The 23,161-nt window shown below is 40.5% G+C and overlaps 1 protein-coding gene across 21 annotated transcripts in view; it reads right to left on the reverse strand.

Annotated features, from left to right (window-relative positions):
- LOC142000734 (eukaryotic translation initiation factor 4 gamma 3-like) overlaps positions 1-21,087 on the reverse strand; it is a 235,551-nt gene extending 214,464 nt beyond the window's left edge. For 14 of the 21 annotated variants that reach the window (XM_074975238.1, XM_074975227.1, XM_074975226.1 and 11 more), the window contains exons 1-6: positions 21,043-21,087; positions 19,601-19,714; positions 15,723-15,755; positions 7,546-7,566; positions 6,488-6,667; positions 5,749-5,863 (exon numbers count right to left, since the gene is read on the reverse strand). In XM_074975238.1, coding sequence (XP_074831339.1) covers positions 5,749-5,863; positions 6,488-6,667; positions 7,546-7,566; positions 15,723-15,755; positions 19,601-19,714; positions 21,043-21,072 — 493 coding nt within the window. In that variant the 5' untranslated portion in view covers positions 21,073-21,087. Of the gene's footprint in view, positions 1-5,748; positions 5,864-6,487; positions 6,668-7,545; positions 7,567-15,722; positions 15,756-18,015; positions 18,061-19,600; positions 19,715-21,042 lie in introns of all 21 variants that reach the window. The other 7 variants (XM_074975231.1, XM_074975225.1, XM_074975245.1 and 4 more) reach the window with 3 other exon arrangements.
- Between the last annotated feature and the right edge of the window lie 2,074 nt (positions 21,088-23,161).

Consider the following 23,161-nt stretch of genomic DNA (forward strand, 5'->3'; position numbering starts at 1 on the left):
CACCTCCCTAGGTAACGCATTCCAGTGTTTCACCACCCTCCTAGTGAAAAAGTTTTTCCTAATATCCAACCTAAACCTCCCCCACTGCAACTTGAGACCATTACTCCTTGTCCTGTCATCTTCTACCACTGAGAATAGTCTCGAACCATCCTCTTTGGAACCACCTCTCAGGTAGTTGAAAGCAGCTATCAAATCCCCCCTCATTCTTCTCTTCTGCAGACTAAACAATCCCAGTTCCCTCAGCCTCTCCTCATAAGTCATGTGTTCCAGACCCCTAATCATTTTTGTTGCCCTTCGCTGGACTCTCTCCAATTTATCCACATCCTTCTTGTAGTGTGGGGCCCAAAACTGGACACAGTACTCCAGATGAGGCCTCACCAATGTCAAATAGAGGGGAACGATCACGTCCCTCGATCTGCTCGCTATGCCCCTACTTATACATCCCAAAATGCCATTGGCCTTCTTGGCAACAAGGGCACACTGTTGACTCATATCCAGCTTCTCGTCCACTGTAACCCCTAAGTCCTTTTCCGCAGAACTGCTGCTTAGCCATTCGGTCCCTAGTCTGTAGCTGTGCATCGGGTTCTTCCGTCCTAAGTGCAGGACCCTGCACTTATCCTTATTGAACCTCATCAGGTTTCTTTTGGCCCAATCCTCCAATTTGTCTAGGTCCCTCTGTATCCTATCTCTGCCCTCCAATGTGTCTACCACTCCTCCCAGTTTAGTATCATCCGCAAATTTGCTAAGAGTGCAATCCACACCATCCTCCAGATCATTTATGAAGATATTGAACAAAACCGGCCCCAGGACCGACCCCTGGGGCACTCCACTTGACACCGGCTGCCAACTAGACATGGAGCCATTGATCACTACCCGTTGAGCCCGACAATCTAGCCAACTTTCTACCCACCTTATAGTACATTCATGCAGCCCATACTTCTTTAACTTGCTGACAAGAATACTGTGGGAGACCGTGTCAAAAGCTTTGCTAAAGTCAAGAAACAATACATCCACTGCTTTCCCTTCATCCACAGAATCAGTAATCTCATCATAGAAGGCGATTAGATTAGTCAGGCATGACTTGCCCTTGGTGAATCCATGCTGACTGTTCCTGATCACTTTCCTCTCGTGTAAGTACTTCAGGATTGATTCCTTGAGGACCTGCTCCATGATTTTTCCGGGGACTGAGGTGAGGCTGACCGGCCTGTAGTTCCCAGGATCCTCCTTCTTCCCTTTTTTAAAGATTGGCACTACATTAGCCTTTTTCCAGCCATCTGGGACTTCCCCCGTTCGCCACGAGTTTTCAAAGATAATGGCCAATGGCTCTGCAATCACATCCGCCAATTCCTTTAGCACTCTCGGATGCAACTCGTCCGGCCCCATGGACTTGTGCACGTCCAGCTTTTCTAAATAGTCCCGAACCACCTCTTTCTCCACAGAGGGCTGGCCATCTACTCCCCATGTTGCGATGCCCAGCACAGCAGTCTGGGAGCTGTCCTTGTTAGTGAAGACAGAGGCAAAAAAAGCATTGAGCACATTAGCTTTTTCCACATCCTCTGTCACTAGGTTGCCTCCCTCATTCAGTAAGGGGCCCACACTTTCCTTGGCTTTCTTCTTGTTGCCAACATACCTGAAGAAACCCTTCTTGTTACTCTTGACATCTCTTGCTAGCTGCAGCTCCAGGTGCGATTTGGCCCTCCTGATTTCATTCCTACATGCCCGAGCAATATTTTTATACTCTTCCTTGGTCATATGTCCAACCTTCCACTTCTTGTAAGCTTCTTTTTTATGTTTAAGATCCGCTAGGATTTCACCATTAAGCCAAGCTGGTCGCCTGCCATATTTACCATTCTTTCGACTCATCGGGATGGTTTGTCCCTGTAACCTCAACAGGGATTCCTTGAAATACAGCCAGCTCTCCTGGACTCCTTTCCCCTTCATGTTAGTCCCCCAGGGGATCCTACCCATCTGCTCCCTGAGGGAGTCAAAGTCTGCTTTCCTGAAGTCCAGGGTCCGTATCCTGCTGCTTACCTTTCTTCCCTGTGTCAGGATCCTGAACTCGACCATCTCATGGTCACTGCCTCCCAGATTCCCATCCACTTTTGCTTCCCCCACTAATTCTTCTCTGTTTGTGAGCAGGAGGTCAAGAAAAGCTCCCCCCCTAGTTGGCTCGTCTAGCACTTGCACCAGGAAATTGTCCCCTACGCTTTCCAAAAACTTCCTGGATTGTCTATGCACCGCTGTATTGCTCTCCCAGCAAATATCAGGAAAATTAAAGTCACCCATGAGAACCAGGGCGTGCGATCTAGTAGCTTCTGCGAGTTGCCGGAAGAAAGCCTCATCCACCTCATCCCCCTGGTCCGGTGGTCTATAGCAGACTCCCACCACTACATCACTCTTATTACTCACACTTCTAAACTTAATCCAGAGACACTCAGGTTTTTCTGCAGTTTCGTACCGGAGCTCTGAGCAGTCATACTGCTCCCTTACATACAGTGCTACTCCCCCACCTTTTCTGCCCTGCCTGTCCTTCCTGAACAGTTTATAACCATCCATGACAGTACTCCAGTCATGTGAGTTATCCCACCAAGTCTCTGTTATTCCAATCACGTCATAATTCCCTGACATCACCAGGACCTCCAGTTCTCCCTGCTTGTTTCCAAGGCTTTGTGCATTCAGATGTAGATCCATATAGATGGACCCCTGCACCTACATGAAAAGCCCCAATGGCTTCCAAAGGGACCTATGTGGGCACAGGGGTCCACCTACCTAGCTCCTATTGCTAAATATGGTCCTACAAAGTAAGTAACAGGCACATGTCACAGTAATATGCATTGTTGTTACAGGCTACCTAATCCTACAATTCACCCAAATTCAACAAGGAAGAAGTTGGGAAAATGGACTCATGTTAGTGAACATATACTACTTTTTTAAAGGGACACTGTCAGCATAGTAACAACAACAAAAAATACCTCGCTAATATTTCAAATTAGTTTGTTATAATAAAGACCAAATTCTACCCACTATGCAGAAAAAACTGGGGGCATGAAAAGTCTGGAAGTGCATCTTGCAGAGGGTGCGGTGAGGATAGAGTTTGCTTCCTCTCTGGAATGTATTTCACTGTCATTTAAAAAAGTTCATTAAAGTTCATTTTTGTTTTGGTTTCACAAAACTATCCTTGTTACAAAATTTAGATTAATTTAATATGGTGTCCCCTTAATGCCACATCTTTGCTCATATAAATTACAATAACTGTCAACATTTAATCTGTTATTACAGGTCTGTCATATTTGGAGCATTTCCCACAAAACTCCTCTATCATCCAAACTCACTGCCACAAAAACCACACTCACTCTCTCCATGAAACAGAGAAGCCCCCTTGCTGGCCAAATAATTCGTTGCAAATAAGTTATGGAATAATTTTAGCCTTCACTCGTAGTGAATCATACACAAACCATGTGTTGTTATGTAATTTCAGTCTTTGGGCTGTTCACAAACTGGTTTGACTATTTGCTCCTCATGGTGCGGGACTGGCCATTCAAGTCACATGATCTTTTTCTCTGCTCCCTGACTACATGCAAAATTTTTTGAAATAGGAGAAAAATGAATAAAAAATGTTAACTGGATGGCTATGGATGTATTCAGTGCACAACCCAATGGAGCTTAGACCTTAATATTAATAAATAATAATTAGGGCTGTCAAGTGATTAAAAAAATAATTGTGATTAATCATGTGATTAAAAATTAATCATGGTTAATCAGATGATTAATCGCGCTGTAAAACAATAATAGAATACCATTTATTTAAACATTTGTGGATGTCTTCTACATTTTCAAATAAATTGATTTCAATTACAATACAGAATACAAAGTGTACAGTGCTCACTTTATATTTACTTTTTATTACAAATATTTGCACTGTAAAAAACAAAAGAAATAGTATTTTTCAATTCACCTAATACAAGTACTGTAGTGCAATCTTTTTATCATAAAAGTTGAACTTACAAATATAGAATTATGTACCAAAAAACCCTGAATTCAAAAATGAAACAATGTAAAACTTTAGAGCCTACAAGTCCAATTAGTCCTACTTCTTGTTCAGCCAATTGCTCAGACAAACAAGTTTGTTTACATTTGCAGAAGATAATGCTGCCTGCTTCTTGTTTACAATGTCACCTGAAAGTGAGAACAGGCATTTGCATGGCACTGTTGTAGCTGGTGTTGAAAGATGTTTACATGCCAGATGTGCTAAAGATTCATATGTCGCTTGATGCTTCAAGAACCATTCCAGAGGACATGCGTCCATGCTGATGACAGGTTCTGTTAGATAACGATCCAAAGCAGTGCATGTTCATTTTCATCATCTGAGTCAGATGCTACCAATAGAAGGTTGATTTTCTTTTTTGGTGGTTTGGGTGCTGTAGTTTCCGCATCAGAGTACTGCTCTTTTGAGACATCTGAAAGCACGCTCCACACCTCATCCCTCTCAGATTTTGGAAGGCACTTCACATTCTTAAATCTTGGGTCAAGTGCTGTAGCTATCTTTAGAAATTTCACATTGGTATCTTCTTTGCATTTTGTCAAATTTGCAGTGAAAGTGTTCTTAAAACAAACATGTGCTGGGTCATCATCCGATACGGCTAGAACATGAAATATATGGCAGAATGCAGGTAAAACAAAACAAGAGATATATAATTCTCCCCCAAAGAGTTCAGCCACAAATTTAATTAATGCATTATTTTTTTAACCAGTGTCATCAGCATGGAAGCATGTCCTCTGGAATGATGGCCAAAGCATGAAGAGTTCATATGAATCCTTAGTGCATCTGGCCCGTAAATATCTTGCAATGCCAACTACAACAATGCCATGTAAACGCCTGTTCTCACTTTCAGGTGACATTGTAAATAAGAAGTGGGCAGCATTATCTCCTATAAATGTAAACAAACTTGTTTCTCTTAGTGATTGGCTGAACAAGAATTAGGACTGAGGAGACTTGTAGGCTCTAAAGTTTTACATTGTTTTGTTTTTGAGTGCAGTTATGTAACAAAAAAAAAATCTATATTTGTAAACTTCACTTTCATGATAAAGAGATTGCACTACAGTACTTGTCTGATGTGAACTGAAAAATACTATTTCTTTTATCATTTTTACAGTGCATATTTTTAATAAAAAATAATATAAAGTGAGCACTGTACACTTTGTATTCTGTGTTGTAATTGAAATCAATGTATTTGAAAATGCAGAAAAACACCCCAAAATATTTAATAAATTTCAATTGGTATTCTATTGTTTAACAGTGCGATTAATCACGATTAATTTTTTTAATTACAGTTAATTTTTTTGAGTTAATTGTGTGAGTTAACGGCAATTAATCAACAGCCCTAATAATAAATAATTATAATAATAATGATGATGATTAGACAGTTTATGACAAACAGCCAATACTCTTGTTCACACATGAATACTCTTTTTTGCTCCATACATGCATACTCCACAGTATGCATCCGATGAAGTGAGCTGTAGCTCACGGAAGCTTATGCTCAAATAAATTGGTTAGTCTCTAAGGTGCCACAAGTACTCTTTTTCTTTTTAAAATTTAGCAATGGTTTTGAATTCAAAAGAATTATTTTGGCTTTACAATATTAAACCAGCTGTAAAAAAATAACAAATCAAGAAACATTCCCCCACCCCAAATATCCAGCAACACCCTCCTTCCCCAAACCATGCACAATCCTCCTCCCTGCTTACCGTAGGCATTGGGGAATTCTCCAGGACCCGGGCCGGGGTAAAATGGGCCTGGCCCTGGTGGCTGAACAGGATACTGCTGTGGAGGCCCAACATAAGGAGGGCCACTATGACGATACTGGAAGAGAAAAATTACAAGGAATTTACAAATAATTGTCATGTGATATGGCATTACATACAGAAGCTGTAATTAACCTGGTTTAAAAAAAATCCTAAAAATGAGATTATGAAACCCTTTTAAACACAGATTAGAATGTTGCCTGCCAAAAAAAGACATAATGAAATGCATGCTGTGTCATTTGAGGTAAAGATATGCACAAAATCAGTGCTGAGGCAGACCATAGTCAACTTGATTTCATTCCCCTCATTTCTGTAATGCAGGACTCAAAGGCCAATGTTTAATAGTAAAAGCATAGCTCTTAAATCAATTTAAGAGCTGTTACAGTACTAGATGTTTTTGAAGAATTTAGTTTTCCATCATCTCTTTCAAAGGAAGAAAATTATTGTAGAATTTTTTCATCTTAAAAATGAAAAGAATACAGTTTATGATTATCCACTCTCCATCCTCTGCCTCAATAGGTAAATGTATACATTTAAAGAACAAAAAGGACAGGGATTATGCTGCTAATTATATCAGCCTTTTCCTCCACCTTTCCTGCAGTCCCAAAAGATCACCTTCTTTTAATCCAGGAAAAATAACTGTAGCTCTTCCAAGTTCACATGTGCTTAGGCAATATATTACCTGTGGTATACAGTACTGGGGGCCCTGGGGCATTGGGTACGGCATTGGCAGATGGTTAACCATCATGATGTGTTGGTTGGTTTGATACACTGCAGTTGGTGTTTGCGCACCAGGACGGATAGAAGGGCTGCTGTTCTGGATGGCAGCTCTAGAAGGCTGTATTTGAGGCCTCTGAAAAAACTAGAGGAGGGAAGCAAAAAACAAAAACAAAAAGAAGTCAAACGTTTTTTTTTCCTGAAAAGAAAACGAATTTGCAATATCAAATAATAGTAGAGAAAACCATCCTATACTTTAAAAAAAACCCACCAAACTTACTTTCAGAGGGTTGCCACCCATTCAGAAAACTGCAGGATAGTTTCCATTCGTTTTTTAACAATGGCCCTTTACACACAATCCTCAGTTTTACAAGGCACAAAGTAGAACAGACAGACTAGGAGCAAACAGTTAAGTTTTAAACTGTAATGGTATAACTGTTAATGTGTGTCTAGTGAACTATATGCACCAGCTTTCAGACTAAAGGTCAGAGGAAAGGATTCTATGCAAAATGTACTTTATAGGGTAGGGTACACTGAAAAAAATACCAACTTTATATGTGATTTGATAAGGCAGTAAAAGATCAAGGAAACCGCATTGAAAAAATTCCAGAAAAGCTAAAATTCAGACTTTTACGGGGGTTGTAGGTCCCCCCATACTTATCCTCTTTACCCTACTGAAAGTTTGAAGGGCCTATATGTCCTGCATTCCTTTTTCAAAAAGGTGGCAACCCCTTTCTAAGTTGCACCAAGCTTTTCCAGCACACTTGCATAAAGTAACCCACCACACAAGTGTAGCTCACACAGACAGCCCCAGCAATCTGGTGATATGTGGCTCAGGTCTCAACTCTCTTTAAGACAAGCATCAGCATCCAGGATGTGGAAGCATTCAGGGCACTACAGTCTTAATAATCTTGAAACTAAACAGGTAAGATATGCATTATACATTAATACATTCATTAATTTAATAATGAAATATGTGATAAAGGAACACTTATGCCATGCAGAACCAGTAGTTAAAATTACCTGGATGGGTCTGAATCCTCCCTTCAATAATGAAGCAAGAAAGCAACAGGAAACAGAAAGAAAGCCAATGGAACAACTTACAGATCAATATGAAGGGAGAGGATATAACATTAACCTTAATATTATAGTTTCAATAGTCTTTCTATCCTGTTTCCTATATAACAGGGCAGGAAAGATACTGAGCTAGTATCAAGAAATCTTTTCCTGTCAGAATCCCAAGCATGTTTCAAGCAGAAGTTTTCTAGAAAGTTTTACACTGAAGAATAAAATATAAGTTAAAAAAAATAAAATTTGCAGCAAACAGAATACTGGAGAAAGACTTTATGTGCAGTTTGTTCTTAACTTCAAACATTTTTCTCTTCCTCTCTTAGTTATATTGGTAGTCCAGAAATAGCACTATGCACAAAATAGAAATAAACCTATGCTGAAATCCTAGATTTGGTCTCCAACTCTATACCAAGACTAGAAGAATAAGAGAGATGTGCTTCAAACTGCTAAGCAGAAAGTAAGGTAGTCATACATCACTCTACAGCGACCACTGCTGATTGATCAGGTGCATTAAAGCAAGCAGTCAGCCCATGGCAAACCATACCATGAGTACAGGGAAGAAGAGAGGCAGATAATTATTAGGGAATGGAAGTCTGGGCTAAGGGAGGCTAGCCTGGCACTGGGAAAGGATGGGCCAACATATATGTTTCACTCTTAAGTTCACTGGAGAAGAGAGCAAGGCAGAAGGATCCTATGATGCACGTGTACTTGGAAACAGTGACAGTGATAACAAAACAGGCACTTTGGTCATTCTTGAAGATTGAGAGATACCATGATAGTCCCTGTATTGAATGATTTCTCTCCACAAATGTCAGCACATACTCCCTTTCTCTGAGGACCAGATAAAATGAATATGAAGATGAAAGCAAAAAATGTATTACTAAGCCAGTTCACCTGGATGAAGAATTGTATCATCAGTCACATTTTACAATGTGTTTTGAATCAGAAGAAAGCTCAATTGTTGGGGCAAAAAACACAAACTCCCAAACTTCTGGGTTAGTGGAAACTAGATGGTTGTCTAGCCCTGGAGGACCAAGTGATCACTATCTGATATAGGAGATGTGGTAAGTTCATGCTGATAGTGGCTATGATTTCTATGATTTCCAGTATCCAGAGACACCAGAAAGAGCGTGGAAACAATTCAGAAATTTGACATTCTTACTGACACAGCATCACAGATATAGGCTTGAAAAGGATCTTGCCAGGACTGCAATTCTAAATCTCATTTTTCTTCCATCTTTGTGTTTTTGCCTTTTAACCTATGCATTCTCTTGAGCTGGCAAAGATGAGCAAGAACAGGCTTGTATGTAGGATTCAAGGATGAAGGTTGTTTCTCTGTAGTTCTTCCTCTGGTGTTAGTTTTGACTACCTCTTGGCTGGCTTGCTGAGATGTAGTTACTTCTAGCCCACCAGTGAACCACAATGGAGCTCCTCATACAGAATCAGTGTCCCTCTGTTTCTTTATGTATTCAAGGTGGAAACAGATTGGATGGAGACTCAACTTTGGTCTGGTCTCTCATTATGTCGACTAGTCAAGAGTTTCTCCACTATCCAAATTAGTGTGACAGCTTGCCAGGCCAGTATCTACAGTCAATATCACGTGTTCACAGCTACCGTAGAAAAAAAATCAATATTATTTTCAAATTCAAAAAATAAAGAGTGTGGTCCTTCAACATTGGAACTGAAGTATGTGAAACCTGCCTTTCTCCTCCAACAAGATCACTCCATTCTTAGGAGCAAACAAACAAACATGCTAGGAAATATGCAATATAGGCCACCAAAATAGTGAAGAAATGTATGGAAATGGAAATTACTGATTTGTGTATGGCTTTTTACCATCAATCAGTGTGTCTAAAAGAACATCTGAAGCGGTCTGTAAAGTCACAGGAATTCAATTCTAAAACAATTCTGCTTCTTGAGAAACAAACTGGCTCCTCTTTCTGCTGTCACAAGTAGAATGAAAGTGCACTTAGAACCAAAACATAGTGCCTTCCAAAACACATAGCATGCTTAGCAAGCTCGAGGCCTTACACTAAACTGTTACATAACTATCCATCCTTGCAGTTCTGGGTTCAAAGTGAACCCATGGTGAGGAGATTGCTGGGTTTTAAGAAATAATACTGCATATGTCATAGCAAAAGTTGCTGACAGCCAGTTATGATTCTTGGGAGAAGGGGAGCAAAGACACAATGATTTCATTACTTCTAAAAAGACAGACACTGGGAAATCAATGAGTTACAATTCTGTCAACTAATGTGAGAGGAGAATACCACCCATTGTTTAGAGAATAGGTTGTCAACCGGGTGGTACAGGAGAACCAAAACTTTTTCTTTTTGGGGGGGTGGGGGGGAGGGGTCAAATTTGAGTGAGAGGATTTGCAAACCCGAGTCTTGGGTTGCAATGCCATACTAACATGTGGGTCAGTGTTAGTGGAGCTCCCAAAGAAAGTGAGTCTTTAAGAGGGAGCAGGGAGAATATCCTTCTTGTTATTGTACAAGGGGGTAGGGGAGAACTACGTTAAAAAAAAAAGGTCAATCCAACGTGAGAAGTCTCTAGCAGAATTTACTTCATTATTTTTAGATACAGCAAACCCTTCCAAATGAAAAAAACTAAGGCCTTAATTCTGGAAAAAAGCAGAAACCCAGCGAAGCATGAGAGAACACCTAATCTGTATATAGGTTCAGCCATTCAAAACAAGCCCTAGCTGGCAAAACGCTTTATGCCCTATCCTCTCTCCTTCCCCTCCAAAGTGAAGCTGCCAATATCTAAACCTATTCCTGGAGGGTGGCATTTTGCAACTCTGTTTTGCTAACAATTTAATGTCACAAGTTTATATGCAAACACACAAGGCTGACGTAATACTAACAATGCCTTCCTTGACAAGAGCAAGGAAATTCAGAATTGAGGTTGAAACTGTCCACAGTTCATTCCCCTGTATGCAAGTGTTACCTTGGAGCACATACATTACAGAGTCAGGACCAGCATTTAGGGTAAGGAGGTCCATGATGTGGTTATTGTTAGAAATCCTCAACACCAGCAACCTATTCCTGACAACCTCTCCCACAAATCCCGCCCTCTCTTTAAGACTAGGGTTTGTCTTCACGTACAGCACTGCAGCAGCAGCGCTCCACCACTTGAGTGCTTTAATGAAGATGCTGCTGCACCCAGAGAAGAGCTTCTCCTCTCAGTGTAGTTAACCCACCTCTCCAAGAGGTGGTAGCTACATGGACAAGAGAAACTCTCCCATTGACATAGCACTATCTACAGTGGGGTTAGGTCGGTATAACTACATCACTCAGGGATGTGGATTTTTCAGACCCCTGAGCAACGTAGTTATACCGATACAAGTTTGTAGTGTAAACCTGGCCTAAGTACTGCAAGACCTAACAAAGTTCTAATCACTGTGAAATGAATGCCACAATGTATCTTACACAAAACTAGAAAATTGCTGCCTAACATGACATGAAGCCCAGGCTGCTGAAGACTAGGTGCCTGGCTGGCGGGAAGAGCAGGAGGACCAGCGGAAGGTCAGTGCGGGCAGGCTGAAGCCCAGGGGGACTGAGCACAGAACCTGGCCTGGCTAGCAAGGGTAATGAGATGGGTCCCACTGGCCTGATTGAAGACTGAGCCTAGGGAGGCCTGCTGAAACACCACCAGCTGCGGGTACTGAGGTGGGCCATGGCTTGGTGGTTGAAGAAGGCAGAGCCTCTGGGAAGAAGCCTAAGAGCTATAGCCCCATACCAAGGCCGTGATAAGAACTCAGGACTGTATACCCCGGAAAGGGGGACAGTGTCTGCATCTCGGGCTGAGTCGCTGAAGACCCACCAAGAGAACCATCAGCCGGGGGATGCTCACGAGAGGCAGGTGCCACCCCGACATAAGAACTAAAACTAAAAGCAGGCTCACACTCAACCAACCAAAGGGGGCTACCCATGTGAAGCGGGTGCTGCCTCGCTGAAAAGACTAACTTCAGGTATATTGGCCAGAGAAAAGGGGGCACTCATGAGAGATGGGTGCTGACCCCGTTACAAGGTCTCATCTAGTCCATCCCCAACTGATGCAGGATTGTTCTCTACAGACTATTTCTAGTCCCATATGGTTTTCAGTGGATTTTCTACATTATGCTCTTTAGCACACTGGTCTAGCTGAACACTCCCTTGTCTATGTGCTGGCGTATTGCAATGCATGAGATAAACTCCATGTGATCTAAATCATCAAGAACTCTGAAAGGAGAGGGAAAGAGCTTGCTTTGCCATATGCAAAAGACATGCTTCTAAATGAAACCATCATTGTCACTGAAAAGCCTGTGAAGCGCACCCCACATGACTGAAAAATAAAGGCAGTCTCTCTAGCAGGAGTTCTGCAAACAAGCTACATTTATTTTAAACATAATAAACATTAGCCATTTGTCTACATATGTCCAGGTCAATTAAAGACTAGTAATTGTTACAGATCCATAAGCAGACATGGCTTTGCAAAAGGCTGAAAAAAGTAACAATGGAAACACAAGGACAAAGCAACAAATTGTCAAGATTACAATCAAATCAGACTGGTACATTAAGGCTGTTTTCTTCTTTTAATTATGCCTCTCCACAGCCTTAGACAACTCCTTTGTTATTAATTTTGAGGTAGAAGAGAAAGAAGAATTGACTGGCAGGATAACTTTTCCCTGACCCTAAGAGAGGGAGAGGGAGAGGGAGTATCTGCACAGGAAAGATGGAAACACTTTCGAAGAATGCTGTTTTCTTAGTGGATGTGAGACGTGCACTTACCATCAGGTACAAGTCAGAGTGTTGTCTCTGATCTTTAATCTGGCTTGGGTCTTGGCTGAGATAACTGCACCTTCACCATCTCACCGAGATGAGCTGGGGAGCTTGAGTTAAAACTCTCTCTGAATTTAAAGATCTGGGTACCAGAGACAGTGATTTTGCAGTGGAGGGCCCTTGGCTCTGGAATTTACTTCCCCAACTGGCCTGCAAAAGCCTGAGTGCTGACCTAACGGGAATGATGTAAGGCTCATTTCTTTTTCCAAGCTTTTGCCTGAAGGTGATGGTATGTAGTTTATTAGTGGACGAAAGTCTTCCAGTATTAGCAGTGCTCATCAAATTCTGTACTTTATTTTTTATCTTTCATTAGCCAGAATCTGTATGATGGATGCTTTTATAAATTAAAAGAAATAATAAAAACCTATAAACAGATTCTACTACATCATGGCACTAGTTTAAGCACTAGCACCATGGGTGTACCAGCCACGTTCCTTCACAGCCTCTCTGTCCTTTCAAATATCCACTAATGGAAAAAGAGCTAACAACTGCTCCCACAGTGGAACCATCAGCATGCGCTTTGGTTCCCCATCTCCATGGAACCTTGCTCCATGTGTGTGGAGATCACACTCCCATACTATCTCTGTCTTCAAGGATGGGGTGGGAAAAGAGAACACTCCTCCATGGCTCCATACAGAGAGGTGGGGAGTGAAGAACACCTCCCTCCACCTCCTGCTTCCCTTCCTAGCTCCATGTATGGAGCTAGGAAAGGACGTTCCCCACATTCATACACATCCTCCACCCCAGGAAATACATTTGCTGACAAGAGAGAGAGGAGCAATTGCTTAGCTTTTCAACAAAACCATGGCAGCTATTTTCATTTGACTTTGGTTGTTGTTTACTTGAAAAACATTAAAACTGGGCTTTCAGAGGTTATGAAATCACAAGAGCTTCAATTTTGTTTTTTATAGCATCAACAGGCTTCAAATAATTATAACTGATATGTTCATAATATACTTTAAATAAATTCTTTATAAAGTTGCCAGTCACTTCGAGAACGTAAGTCATGCTCATCAGAGCATATTAATGATACAATAATTACAGGAAATAGCACTAAAGAATACTCTGTATTATATATGTTCATTCACAGTGATATGGAATCAATGCACAAGAGATGTGACTTAACCATGATATAATGTGCATATTACACAGAAAATTTAAATTTAGGATAAAAACCTGCTCTTCCTGATACTGTGTTAGAAGACAAAAATTCTTTTTTCCAAATATCAATTATAGCAAAAGTTGGTACCCAATATAGTAAATTTCAGTATTTGGTAAATGTTTTGCATAAAAAAATTCTCATTCTGGGTTCTCAAAGTAACGACTGCATAACATTTTAATTAACTCATGAGAGTAAAGATTGTGCAACGTAGTGATTTGTAACTTTTTTCAGTTCACATGGGAATAATAATTTAAGTTAGCCCCAAGATTCCTAACATGATGGCACAACATTCTCAGTGTCAGTTTTCAGGTTTAGTGTCAGATTCGCTCCATCATCACCCTTTGGCACTGGCATAATATAAACCAGAGGTTCTCCAACAGGGGTCCGGGGCCCTCTGGGGGGCCTTTCAGGAGGCCACCAAAATAGAACAGAGAGGGGCCAGTGTTCAACTGGATGGGGCCCAAGGCAGGAAGCTGAAGCCCGGGCCCCACCACCCAAAGGCTGAAGCCAAAGCCCAAGCAGCTTAGCTTCACGGGGCCCCCTGTGGCATGGGGCACTAGGCAACTGCCCTGCTGGCTAACCCCTAATGCCAGCCCTGGCTTTTAATCTACTGGATGCGCAGAAAACCAGCTGTTGCGGCACATGTGGGCCATGGAATTTTTATAGCATGTGGGGGGGTGAGGGGGGGAGGCCTCAGAAAGAAAAAGGTTGAGAACCCCTTATATAAACTACGCCGGGGACTACCTAGGCATAGAATCAGTCTCAGGATTAGCCTGTCGATACACCAGTCCCATTCTTCCCCCTCACACACGCACAGAACTGTGTCCAGAGGATACTGGGAACAGGTAAGAATCTAGGTCTTAGTGTGCTTCTAATAAATTCTTGTTTCTGAGAGAGAATTCTGTTTATACAACAACTAAGTCAAGAACTTGTGTGCAACAAAGTTAAGATATGTATTGTTTTTGTAAGCATACTAAAGCCTTGGACATTCCCAGGTTCAAACCCAGTTATAGGGTCACAGCTGGGTCCAATGGATAAAACCGTTTTAATCATATTGTAATAGGATTCCTAACTCGATTATAATTGTAAAGCAACCAAACACTTTTTACACTGTACTGGTATTATACACCGCTAACTGTTAAAGATCTGCAAATCTCTAGATCCAAATTCTTCATATAGCGGGTACACCTGGTTCTCATTGAGTTTAGGAGAGAATTTTAGCAAGACACACTAAACACAAATTTTGTCTTTTGGTAAATGATCTAGAAAAGAACTCATGAATATTTCTCATCTTTGAACTGTTACTAGTTTTCCCATAACTTCTTTTATAACCACAGAACTTCAGAGAAGGTCAAGAAAAGGAAATGGTAGGTCTCCCAGCAAGTTACAAATTCTGTCATGGTGCTTATTAGTACACAGTAAAGGGCAGGTGCAAATACACTCACCTTTAATGGTTCTTCCCTCACCATAAGCCTATCCATACAACCCATAGCAACAAGTGAGCTTAAAACTATGCATAAATAGTAACAAATGATAATTTCTTCCTCACATGTGGTTTCTGTGTGTGAGTGAATGAGCAGATGCATTAAGTGTTATTATTCTTTAAACTCTTGTTTTCTGCCCTGTTCTAGAAAGCATGTGTTCCTCATGTGACTGTATATACTGGGAACAACAAAAGTATCTATAATAGTACCCACAAACAAATTGGCAACTAATATGACTTGTTAAAAGCCATTAGAATTTAAAGGCCGATATTTTCAAAGGAATCTGTGTGTATTGGATATCCTACTCCCCTTTGAAGCCATCTGAAGTTTCGAGTAAGTTTCAGAAATTCCCCCAAATGCAAGAAAATCTGAAAGATACCTGGCAATAGTCTTGCTACCTTTTTTTTTTTTTTTAAGCTAAGCAAATGTTTTTAATGGGATTGTTAATAGTAAGTACAGTGAAATTAATTAGGAGGCAAAGCATCATGGGATATTATGGTTGCTTGTTAGCTGAGGTTATAGCACGTGCTAATGTTTGGAAACGATCTGGCTCACAAAGCAAGCTTGCATTTTTAAAGTTAGTAGGTGGATAAACTCCAACCTCCCCCTTCTCCCAACAGATTAGTTTAGGATGATAACGAAGGGGCAAGGGTACTGTACCTGGTGATGGGCAGGTCGAGGCCCCGCTGCAAACTGAGGAAAGGCGGGAGAAACAAACACAAAAGGAAAGGCACAAAGAGTCAGAAAGACCACAACAAAAAACGAAATGTCCTACTACATGCAAAATAAACCCACAAGAAAAACCACAAAAAGTCAAAGCTTTGCTGAAGGACAGTGACAGACAGGTACTACAATATAACAGGTTAACACCACTCCAGTGATAGTGGGCTGCCCAAGAGCTGGAAGAGCCACAACCAAAGCTGCTAGTCATCTTAAAGGCATTCTACTATATGAATACAGAAATTCTTAATACAGTCCAGAGAAAAAGGTTAAATATTAAGTGTTTAAGACAAGTGGATATCCTTAAAGTGGTTTGACTGACTCAAGTTTTTGGAGATTGGAGGGTACACCTCTGCTTACAACACTGGAATTAACCGCCAGGTAAGCACTTCTAGTGTCCTGCACACTACAGGGAATGCATGAAAATCTCTGCAAGGCAAACAAGACTAAAACAATAATTTGCACATATATAGTGCATTTCATCTACAAAGTATTTACAGACATGTGGTGGTAAGTATCGTTATCCCAATTTTACAAATGAGGGAACTGAAGCAAATAGGTTAACCCATGGTTTGTCCAGGAAAACAGAGTTTGCCAATGGCAGAGCCTGGACAGAACTTAGGAGTTCCTGTTTCCCAGTTCTGGGCTCATATCATTAAATCACTTCCCACCCCCTCACATTATAATGGGGGAAAGGATTCAGCATTTAACACACACAATGAACATTTAGAACATTCTCTGGTAATTCGCTAAGTGTTAAAATGGAAATAAAAATGAATGCAAGGCATGGAAAATATAAATAAAAATGAAAGGGTATCTCTTAGAAGAATTCAAGTTAAGCATTTAAGCCCTTAATTCTCAGTTTGTTAACTGAACTCCAGTCTTTCCTGGAATGATATCTGGTAATCTATTAATAACAGCTCAGATAATTAAACAGAGTACATTAAATTAGATCCCACATTGAGTTTTTATGCACAGCAGCAAAACACTGTGTGCGCACTCCTCCCTCCTGCTAGCTGTGCCTGCCAGTAATGTAAGACACACAGGGAGGCAAGCAAAGCAGTACAGCTCTGCTAATTCATGGTACTTGTGCAGAGACTGATTTAATACATATTACTTTCTTCTCATGTGCTACCATATGTTCTAAAATGGGAATTTAATAAAGAACAATAAGGGCAGAAAAGTACACCTATCAGTGAAGTTTGTACATTTCATATACAAACTACTGGGATAGTTAAACTATTCTAAGTAGGTGACAAAGGCTGGTTTCAAGTTACTGAGTTTTTATTTCACCCAAATAGAAAGTAACAAATAGATAAACAAATAAACAAATAAATAAAAATAAGTAAATGGGGTAAGGCTGGATTACAGCCCCATTTCACTGCTTCTTAATGTTCCTAACATCACCAAACATGACAGAAGCAAAACAAGCATTCACCACTGATAGAACTGATTTTCCTTTCCCCTTTAGAAACATTTTTAAAAATTGCCTATATTTAATACTTCCAAGCAGCAGCCTATAAATACTATAGTTTATTCTACAGTGTTTATATATTCCTCCTACCTTCATCTATTCATTACAGTTTGATGCAGAATAATCAAAATCTTCAGGAAGAAGAAATGCACACAGTCTATTTCTACCATAAGAGTGTATAAAGTATAATCTACAGTACCAATTCACAAATCATATACAACTTTATTTCTTTTCCACCCTAAACTGTCCCGTGTGACATTTCCACTAAACCTCAGATTTTAAAACACAAGAAAATGTCAATTTATTAGACTAAAAAATTAAAATTTCAGCTTTAATAGTTTTGGCAATTTGTCATGTGATATACTAAAGAGACACTTGGTACACACAGCTTCTAACCCCTCTCCAAAACCTTTAGGTATATTGGAGGGTGGTGGCTTTATTGACCCTTCACTTGCAGTACTAAGCGGAGACTATGATGATTCTAAGGAGATGATGCACAGATTACAATTCAAATCAGGTTTTTCACAGGAGGAATCCCAAAAGCAGAGTATGGGTTTCGTTTCTTCTGTCTCACAGCTGAGGAAACAGGATAGCACTTCCCCTGACAAGGACAAGGCACCAACATAAATATTTCCTGATGGACTACAGGCTCTATTTTATCCGCCAATGAAAGCAGAAAAATCAATTTGCTTCAAAAACCCTACAAAGAGAGTTGTGGGGTGCAAAAACCAGTGTTGATTAATCTGAGAGCAGAAGTACCTGTTTTATCACTGTTCCATGGAAAATTCTAACTTTTAATTGGCTCTGAAATAAGAGTTGGAAAGTTATATCTTAAGAATACTTAAGCCAAAATATATTCCATTAATAAAAAGTAATACATGTTATAAGAAAAAAATAAAATAAAACCTCAAAGTTAGTGGAAAAGTACCCTAGTCTATTTTGCACTGGTCACCATTGGCTATTGATTTTCATAATTCTTCTTGACAATATTCTTTACTCGTATTGGTAGCTGTAAGCAACAGAACAAACTGTAGTCACTGCTGGCTCAGAGTAAAAATAACTTTGTTTTTTATTTAGATGGTGAAGGTAGTAGATACAGAGGAAAACAGCCTTCTGTGAAACCCGGATCCAACATTTCTGCCACTCACGTCCTTATTGGTCTCACTCACAAACCCTTTTGCGCACTGCTGGCAACTTCTACATATGCTGATGTAGATTTTGCACACTGCATGAATATAACCACTTTTTATAGGTTATTACAATAGCCACTACATTCCCTTCTCCCAGATTATGTTTTTCAGCAGTTTCTCTACATTAGACAGATTGCTTTAAAATAAACTAGTGTTTAGGGTTGGGATTGACAACAGGAAATGGAAGTAAAGCAGTAATTATACTTGGGCTGACCAGTATTTAAAACTTTTTCCCCAACTGGAACTGAACTTTGAAATTTTCGGTATCAAATACAAATGACACTAGAAAAACTAAATGGGAAAATATTTGAAGCCACTTGAATTGCAAAGGCAGCTGTCCAGGGAAGAACAGAAAAGCCTAGACTGTGCAATTGCCAATGGCCCTTTAATGCAGAAATAGAATGGAGTAAGCTTTGGCTGCTCTAGAATGCAGTATTAGGGTCACTTCATCAGTGCAACAGCTTACCTATCCTCACCAGCTGGTCAGCTGTGTGATCGATTGGACTACACTAGAGAATCCCAGGATGGCAAAGGAATTATCACGCCATCTTTCTCATCCCCTCTTCGCCCTCCCATAGCCACCAGAAAAGAAGATAAAACTAAAATAAATCAAACCCAGAACAAAACGCAAGAGTAGTTCAGGACCAGCTAGTCATGCATTTGTTTTGGGGATAGGGGTTGTAATGGAATGTTATATGTGCGTTTTTTTAGTAATGGAGTGGTAATGATCACTAGCAGAGCAGATGGCAAAAACTGCATACAGGATAGTTTAAAATAAAATAGTTCATGACCACAGAAAAATAGCTGACAACTGCAGACAAACTCTTCTTCATTATTTTCTCTAATTATGTGGCAAAATCCCTACAATTTTGTGAATTTTCAGCCCAATTTTCTGAAAGTGTCACCCCTTTAAGTGTAAGCCCAAATTCTTCCTGTCTAAATCCTGAAAGATCAGACCCTCCCAAACCATTCTTTCCCCATTTAACCTGGCAGAAACTGCCATGGTATCTCATGTTTTTAGTAAAGAAGCAATCAGTGCATTTCTGTAGATCAGTCAACAAAATCATGTGGTAAAAAAAACAACAACAAAAAATTAAACAGTGCCATTGGCACAATTGCCTGCAAGAAGGAGTACAGTTTGTTATATTGCTTACAATGCAGTATTTTATCCAGCCTCCTCCAGCCAGGGACCTGTAAACCGGATTCTGTTCCAAAACCTTCCTCCTCTTCCAGTTGTCTGTGCAATGTATTGGCACTGTTCTGCTGGGCTGTCAAAAAAACTGGTTTAGAGATGCAGCTCTTCAGTCAGGTTTTGCTCCAGTTCTAACCATGTAAATTTACTCTTGCTTTTCAACAATTAGAGATAAAGATGATGATCATACTTACAGAGAAAAGATTTACCATCATAAGTATCCCAGATTACTGATTAGAACTGGGTACTAAATGAAATGAGTTGGGGATCTCTTCCCAGTTACAAATGTGCAGCTGTCCATGTCATAAAAACACCATCAAACCTGGAATTAATAGGCGCTCTCAGCACAGAGATCAAGGACTCAATAGGCCACAGAGACGAACCCTTCTCTGAATTCCCTAGAGGTGAAAGTTCCGAAGTGGGTTAAGGCACATTGGTGGGGCTGGGGGTGGAAAGTGGGGGAGCTTGCCCTGTATTATACCTGATAAACAGAAGACTGCTGTCTTGAAGACTTTCAGTTGCCACCCTTCAGCAGCATTCCACTCTAAAAAAAAGAAGAGTGCTGGAGATGGTGCAGCAACTTTAGTGGTAACCGAAAATGTTATGACACAGGAGATGTGGTGTTCGAAGGGACAGAGGTACTGCTGCTCCCTGGGCTAGCTGAGGCTTCAGGTACCGCGGAGGTGATCTACTCTGCCTCCAAAAGTAGGGATAAGCATTGATGCTGCAGGAGGACCTCCTAGCATCAGATGGAATTGCACTACAAGCACAGATTTCCCAACATGAGAGTGGTTTCAGGGAGTCAGAGGCCTAAAATAGGAGAACAGTATTAAAATATGCATAAAAGGAGGATGTTAGAGTCCAAAGTTTGATGAAAAGGCCTTACCACAAAAAGATTCTGAGATTCAGAAACTATATAAAGTTGCATGGACACAGTGATATATTGAAGAGTTTGAACTGATCCAGTGGCAATGATTCAGAAGTCATGTTCCCTGAGCCACTGAAGACAGAGTGCTACTTTAGAGATTTAATTTAATTTACTGATCTTTGTTCTAACACTTAATCAAATGTTTCTACAAAGAAAAAAATGAAGCAAAGAGAAAGACATTGATAATGAATCTAAAGTTCTAAAATGAGGTGAACCTGACTGAGAATACACTGAAAATAAATCATGCCATTGGTAAGTAGATGAGAATCCCTCCATCACTTTCCTTTCACATAAGCTACCTTGAAAAAAGCTTCTCCTAACATGAAAGCGTTTAAAAATGCAATAAAGATTTGCTATTTGGAAATTGCTTTCAGAAGTCAATAAAGCACTTTCCAGAGAAATGCTACTGTACACATAGAAAGACACACAAATGAGAGAGAAAGAACAGAAACTAGAGCAAACAAGTGCTCCCTTACCGGAGAGCGGGTCTGAGGCTGTGTGTTCATTGTTTGAGGAGTTTGGGGGTACACCAATGTGGCTGGAGCTGCATTCTGCCCTGAGGGGTAAGGGGCCTGGCAGAGAACAGAGAAAAAATGTTAATACACCAAATAATTTATTCAGAGAGAAGTAAATTAAAGGCACCAAAACACACCGTCAGATGAACTGGTGATTACTGTTGAGATAAGGTACTTAAAATAGACAGATTGCTCTTCTGTTGAGATGAAATGTCTACCAATTTATTTATATGGTGCACACAACACTACATTCGTTTTCTTAAAAAACCTCAGCAGAGGAGATCATGATTAGGGCTAAGATTGTGTCATGGATATTTTTAGTAAAAGTCAGAGATCGCTCATAGGTTTCAGTGAATTTTTCTTTATTGCCCATGACCTGTCCGTGACTTTTACTAAAAATATCCATGATAAAATGCGAAGGGGCTGGGCAGCTGGGGGGTGGTTGGGAGCTCCAGGGCCCCCACCACCTGTGGGCGCTCAGAGCTCCAGAGTCCCTCTGCCCTCCATGGTGGTGGGAAGCTGCAGAGTCCCCCAGCTCCCTCCCCACGGCAGGGAGCTCCAGGGATCCCCTCTGCCACCGCTGCAGTGGAGAACTGCGGGGGTCCCCCTGCCCTCCCCCACACACTCCCCGTGGTGGCTGGGGCTGTGGGGATCCCTCTGCCTCACCTCAGCGGGCAGAGAGCTGTGGGGATCCCCCTGCCACAGCTGGGGAGCTGCAGGGATCTCCCTGCCACTGCCGCGGCTGGGGAGCTGCGCAGGTCTCCCTACCCAGCCGTTGCAGCCGGGGAGCTGAAGTCACAGAGGTCTTTGGAAGTCACGGATTCCGTGACTTTCACAATCTCCGTGACAAAACTGTAGCCTTAATCATGATGAATAGTGCTTATCAGTTAAAAAGCTCTGCATTGTTTGAATCCTCTGGTCCACGTGCTGATTTTAATAGCATTCTCTATAAATTTCTGAGAAAACTTAGAATAACGAGGTGCTGCTGACAAATGCTCCAAAATGAGACAGATGACAAAAAAGTAAGTAGCATGCAACTAGTACAAGTTGCTGTCCTTATAAAGTGTTCAGAGCATAGCAAAATGGCCTATAACTGTCATAGGAATATGGGGGCAGACCCTCTGCTGATATAAAGTTACACTAGCAGAGAATCTGCCCAATGGTACTTATTCCAAAAGTAACAGTAACTTGGAGTAGTACAGTTTTGACAATTGTAGGTTTTTTACACTAGAAATTTCAGAACATTCTATTTAAAAACCTAAATTAAAAAATTTTACATTATTTTATCATGTAATTTACTCTCCATGCCTCATTCCTTAATAGATGTATTTGCCTAAATAATTTTAAGCCATTTAATGATGACACTGCCCAACTGCAGCACTGCCTTTCTATTATCAAAGCAGTTTTTCTTTTTTCTCAGTTTTAAATTCCTTAAACTGTGGTGCAAATCTGTTAATTAAAAAACAAAAACCTGTGTTCATTATAATGCTGATGAAATCACTGAATTAACAGCACATATGACCTAAGTCCTCTTGAATCACAGAAACTCTTAGAGACGTTTCAGAGTAGCAGCCGTGTTAGTCTGTATTTGCAAAAAGAAAAGGGTACTTGTGGCACCTTAGAGACTAACAAATTTATTTGAGCATAAGCTTTCGTGGGCTACAGCCCACCTCATCGGATGTGTCAATGGAATGCATACTTCTTTCTTAAGGACTGCTTGTCTTCCTTCCTGACTATTCTTGAATTCTCATGTTTGAGCAAAAAATATAGTTGTTAGTCTATGGTGCTATCATTTTAGATGCAGCTGTGATAAAAAAAAACAGCTGAAACAGGCAGATCTTCCTTTTTCAAATTCACCTTTAAAGTAGTACTGACTGTCAGTGAATAGAATGAGTAATACTAAATGAACAGTATGGTGATAATAATTAAATAACTGCATTGACTTATTTTGTTTAGGAGAATTCATCCTCAACATACAGGATTCTGAAGACTATACACCTTCAAGAGCATCATCATTTTCTATAGTTTCAGAGTTATCTGTCAATGATAGTGTTTTAGTTACATCATGTATTTACAGAGC

Source organism: Natator depressus, chromosome 18 (assembly GCF_965152275.1).
Source record: "Natator depressus isolate rNatDep1 chromosome 18, rNatDep2.hap1, whole genome shotgun sequence".
NCBI lineage: Eukaryota > Metazoa > Chordata > Testudines > Cheloniidae > Natator > Natator depressus.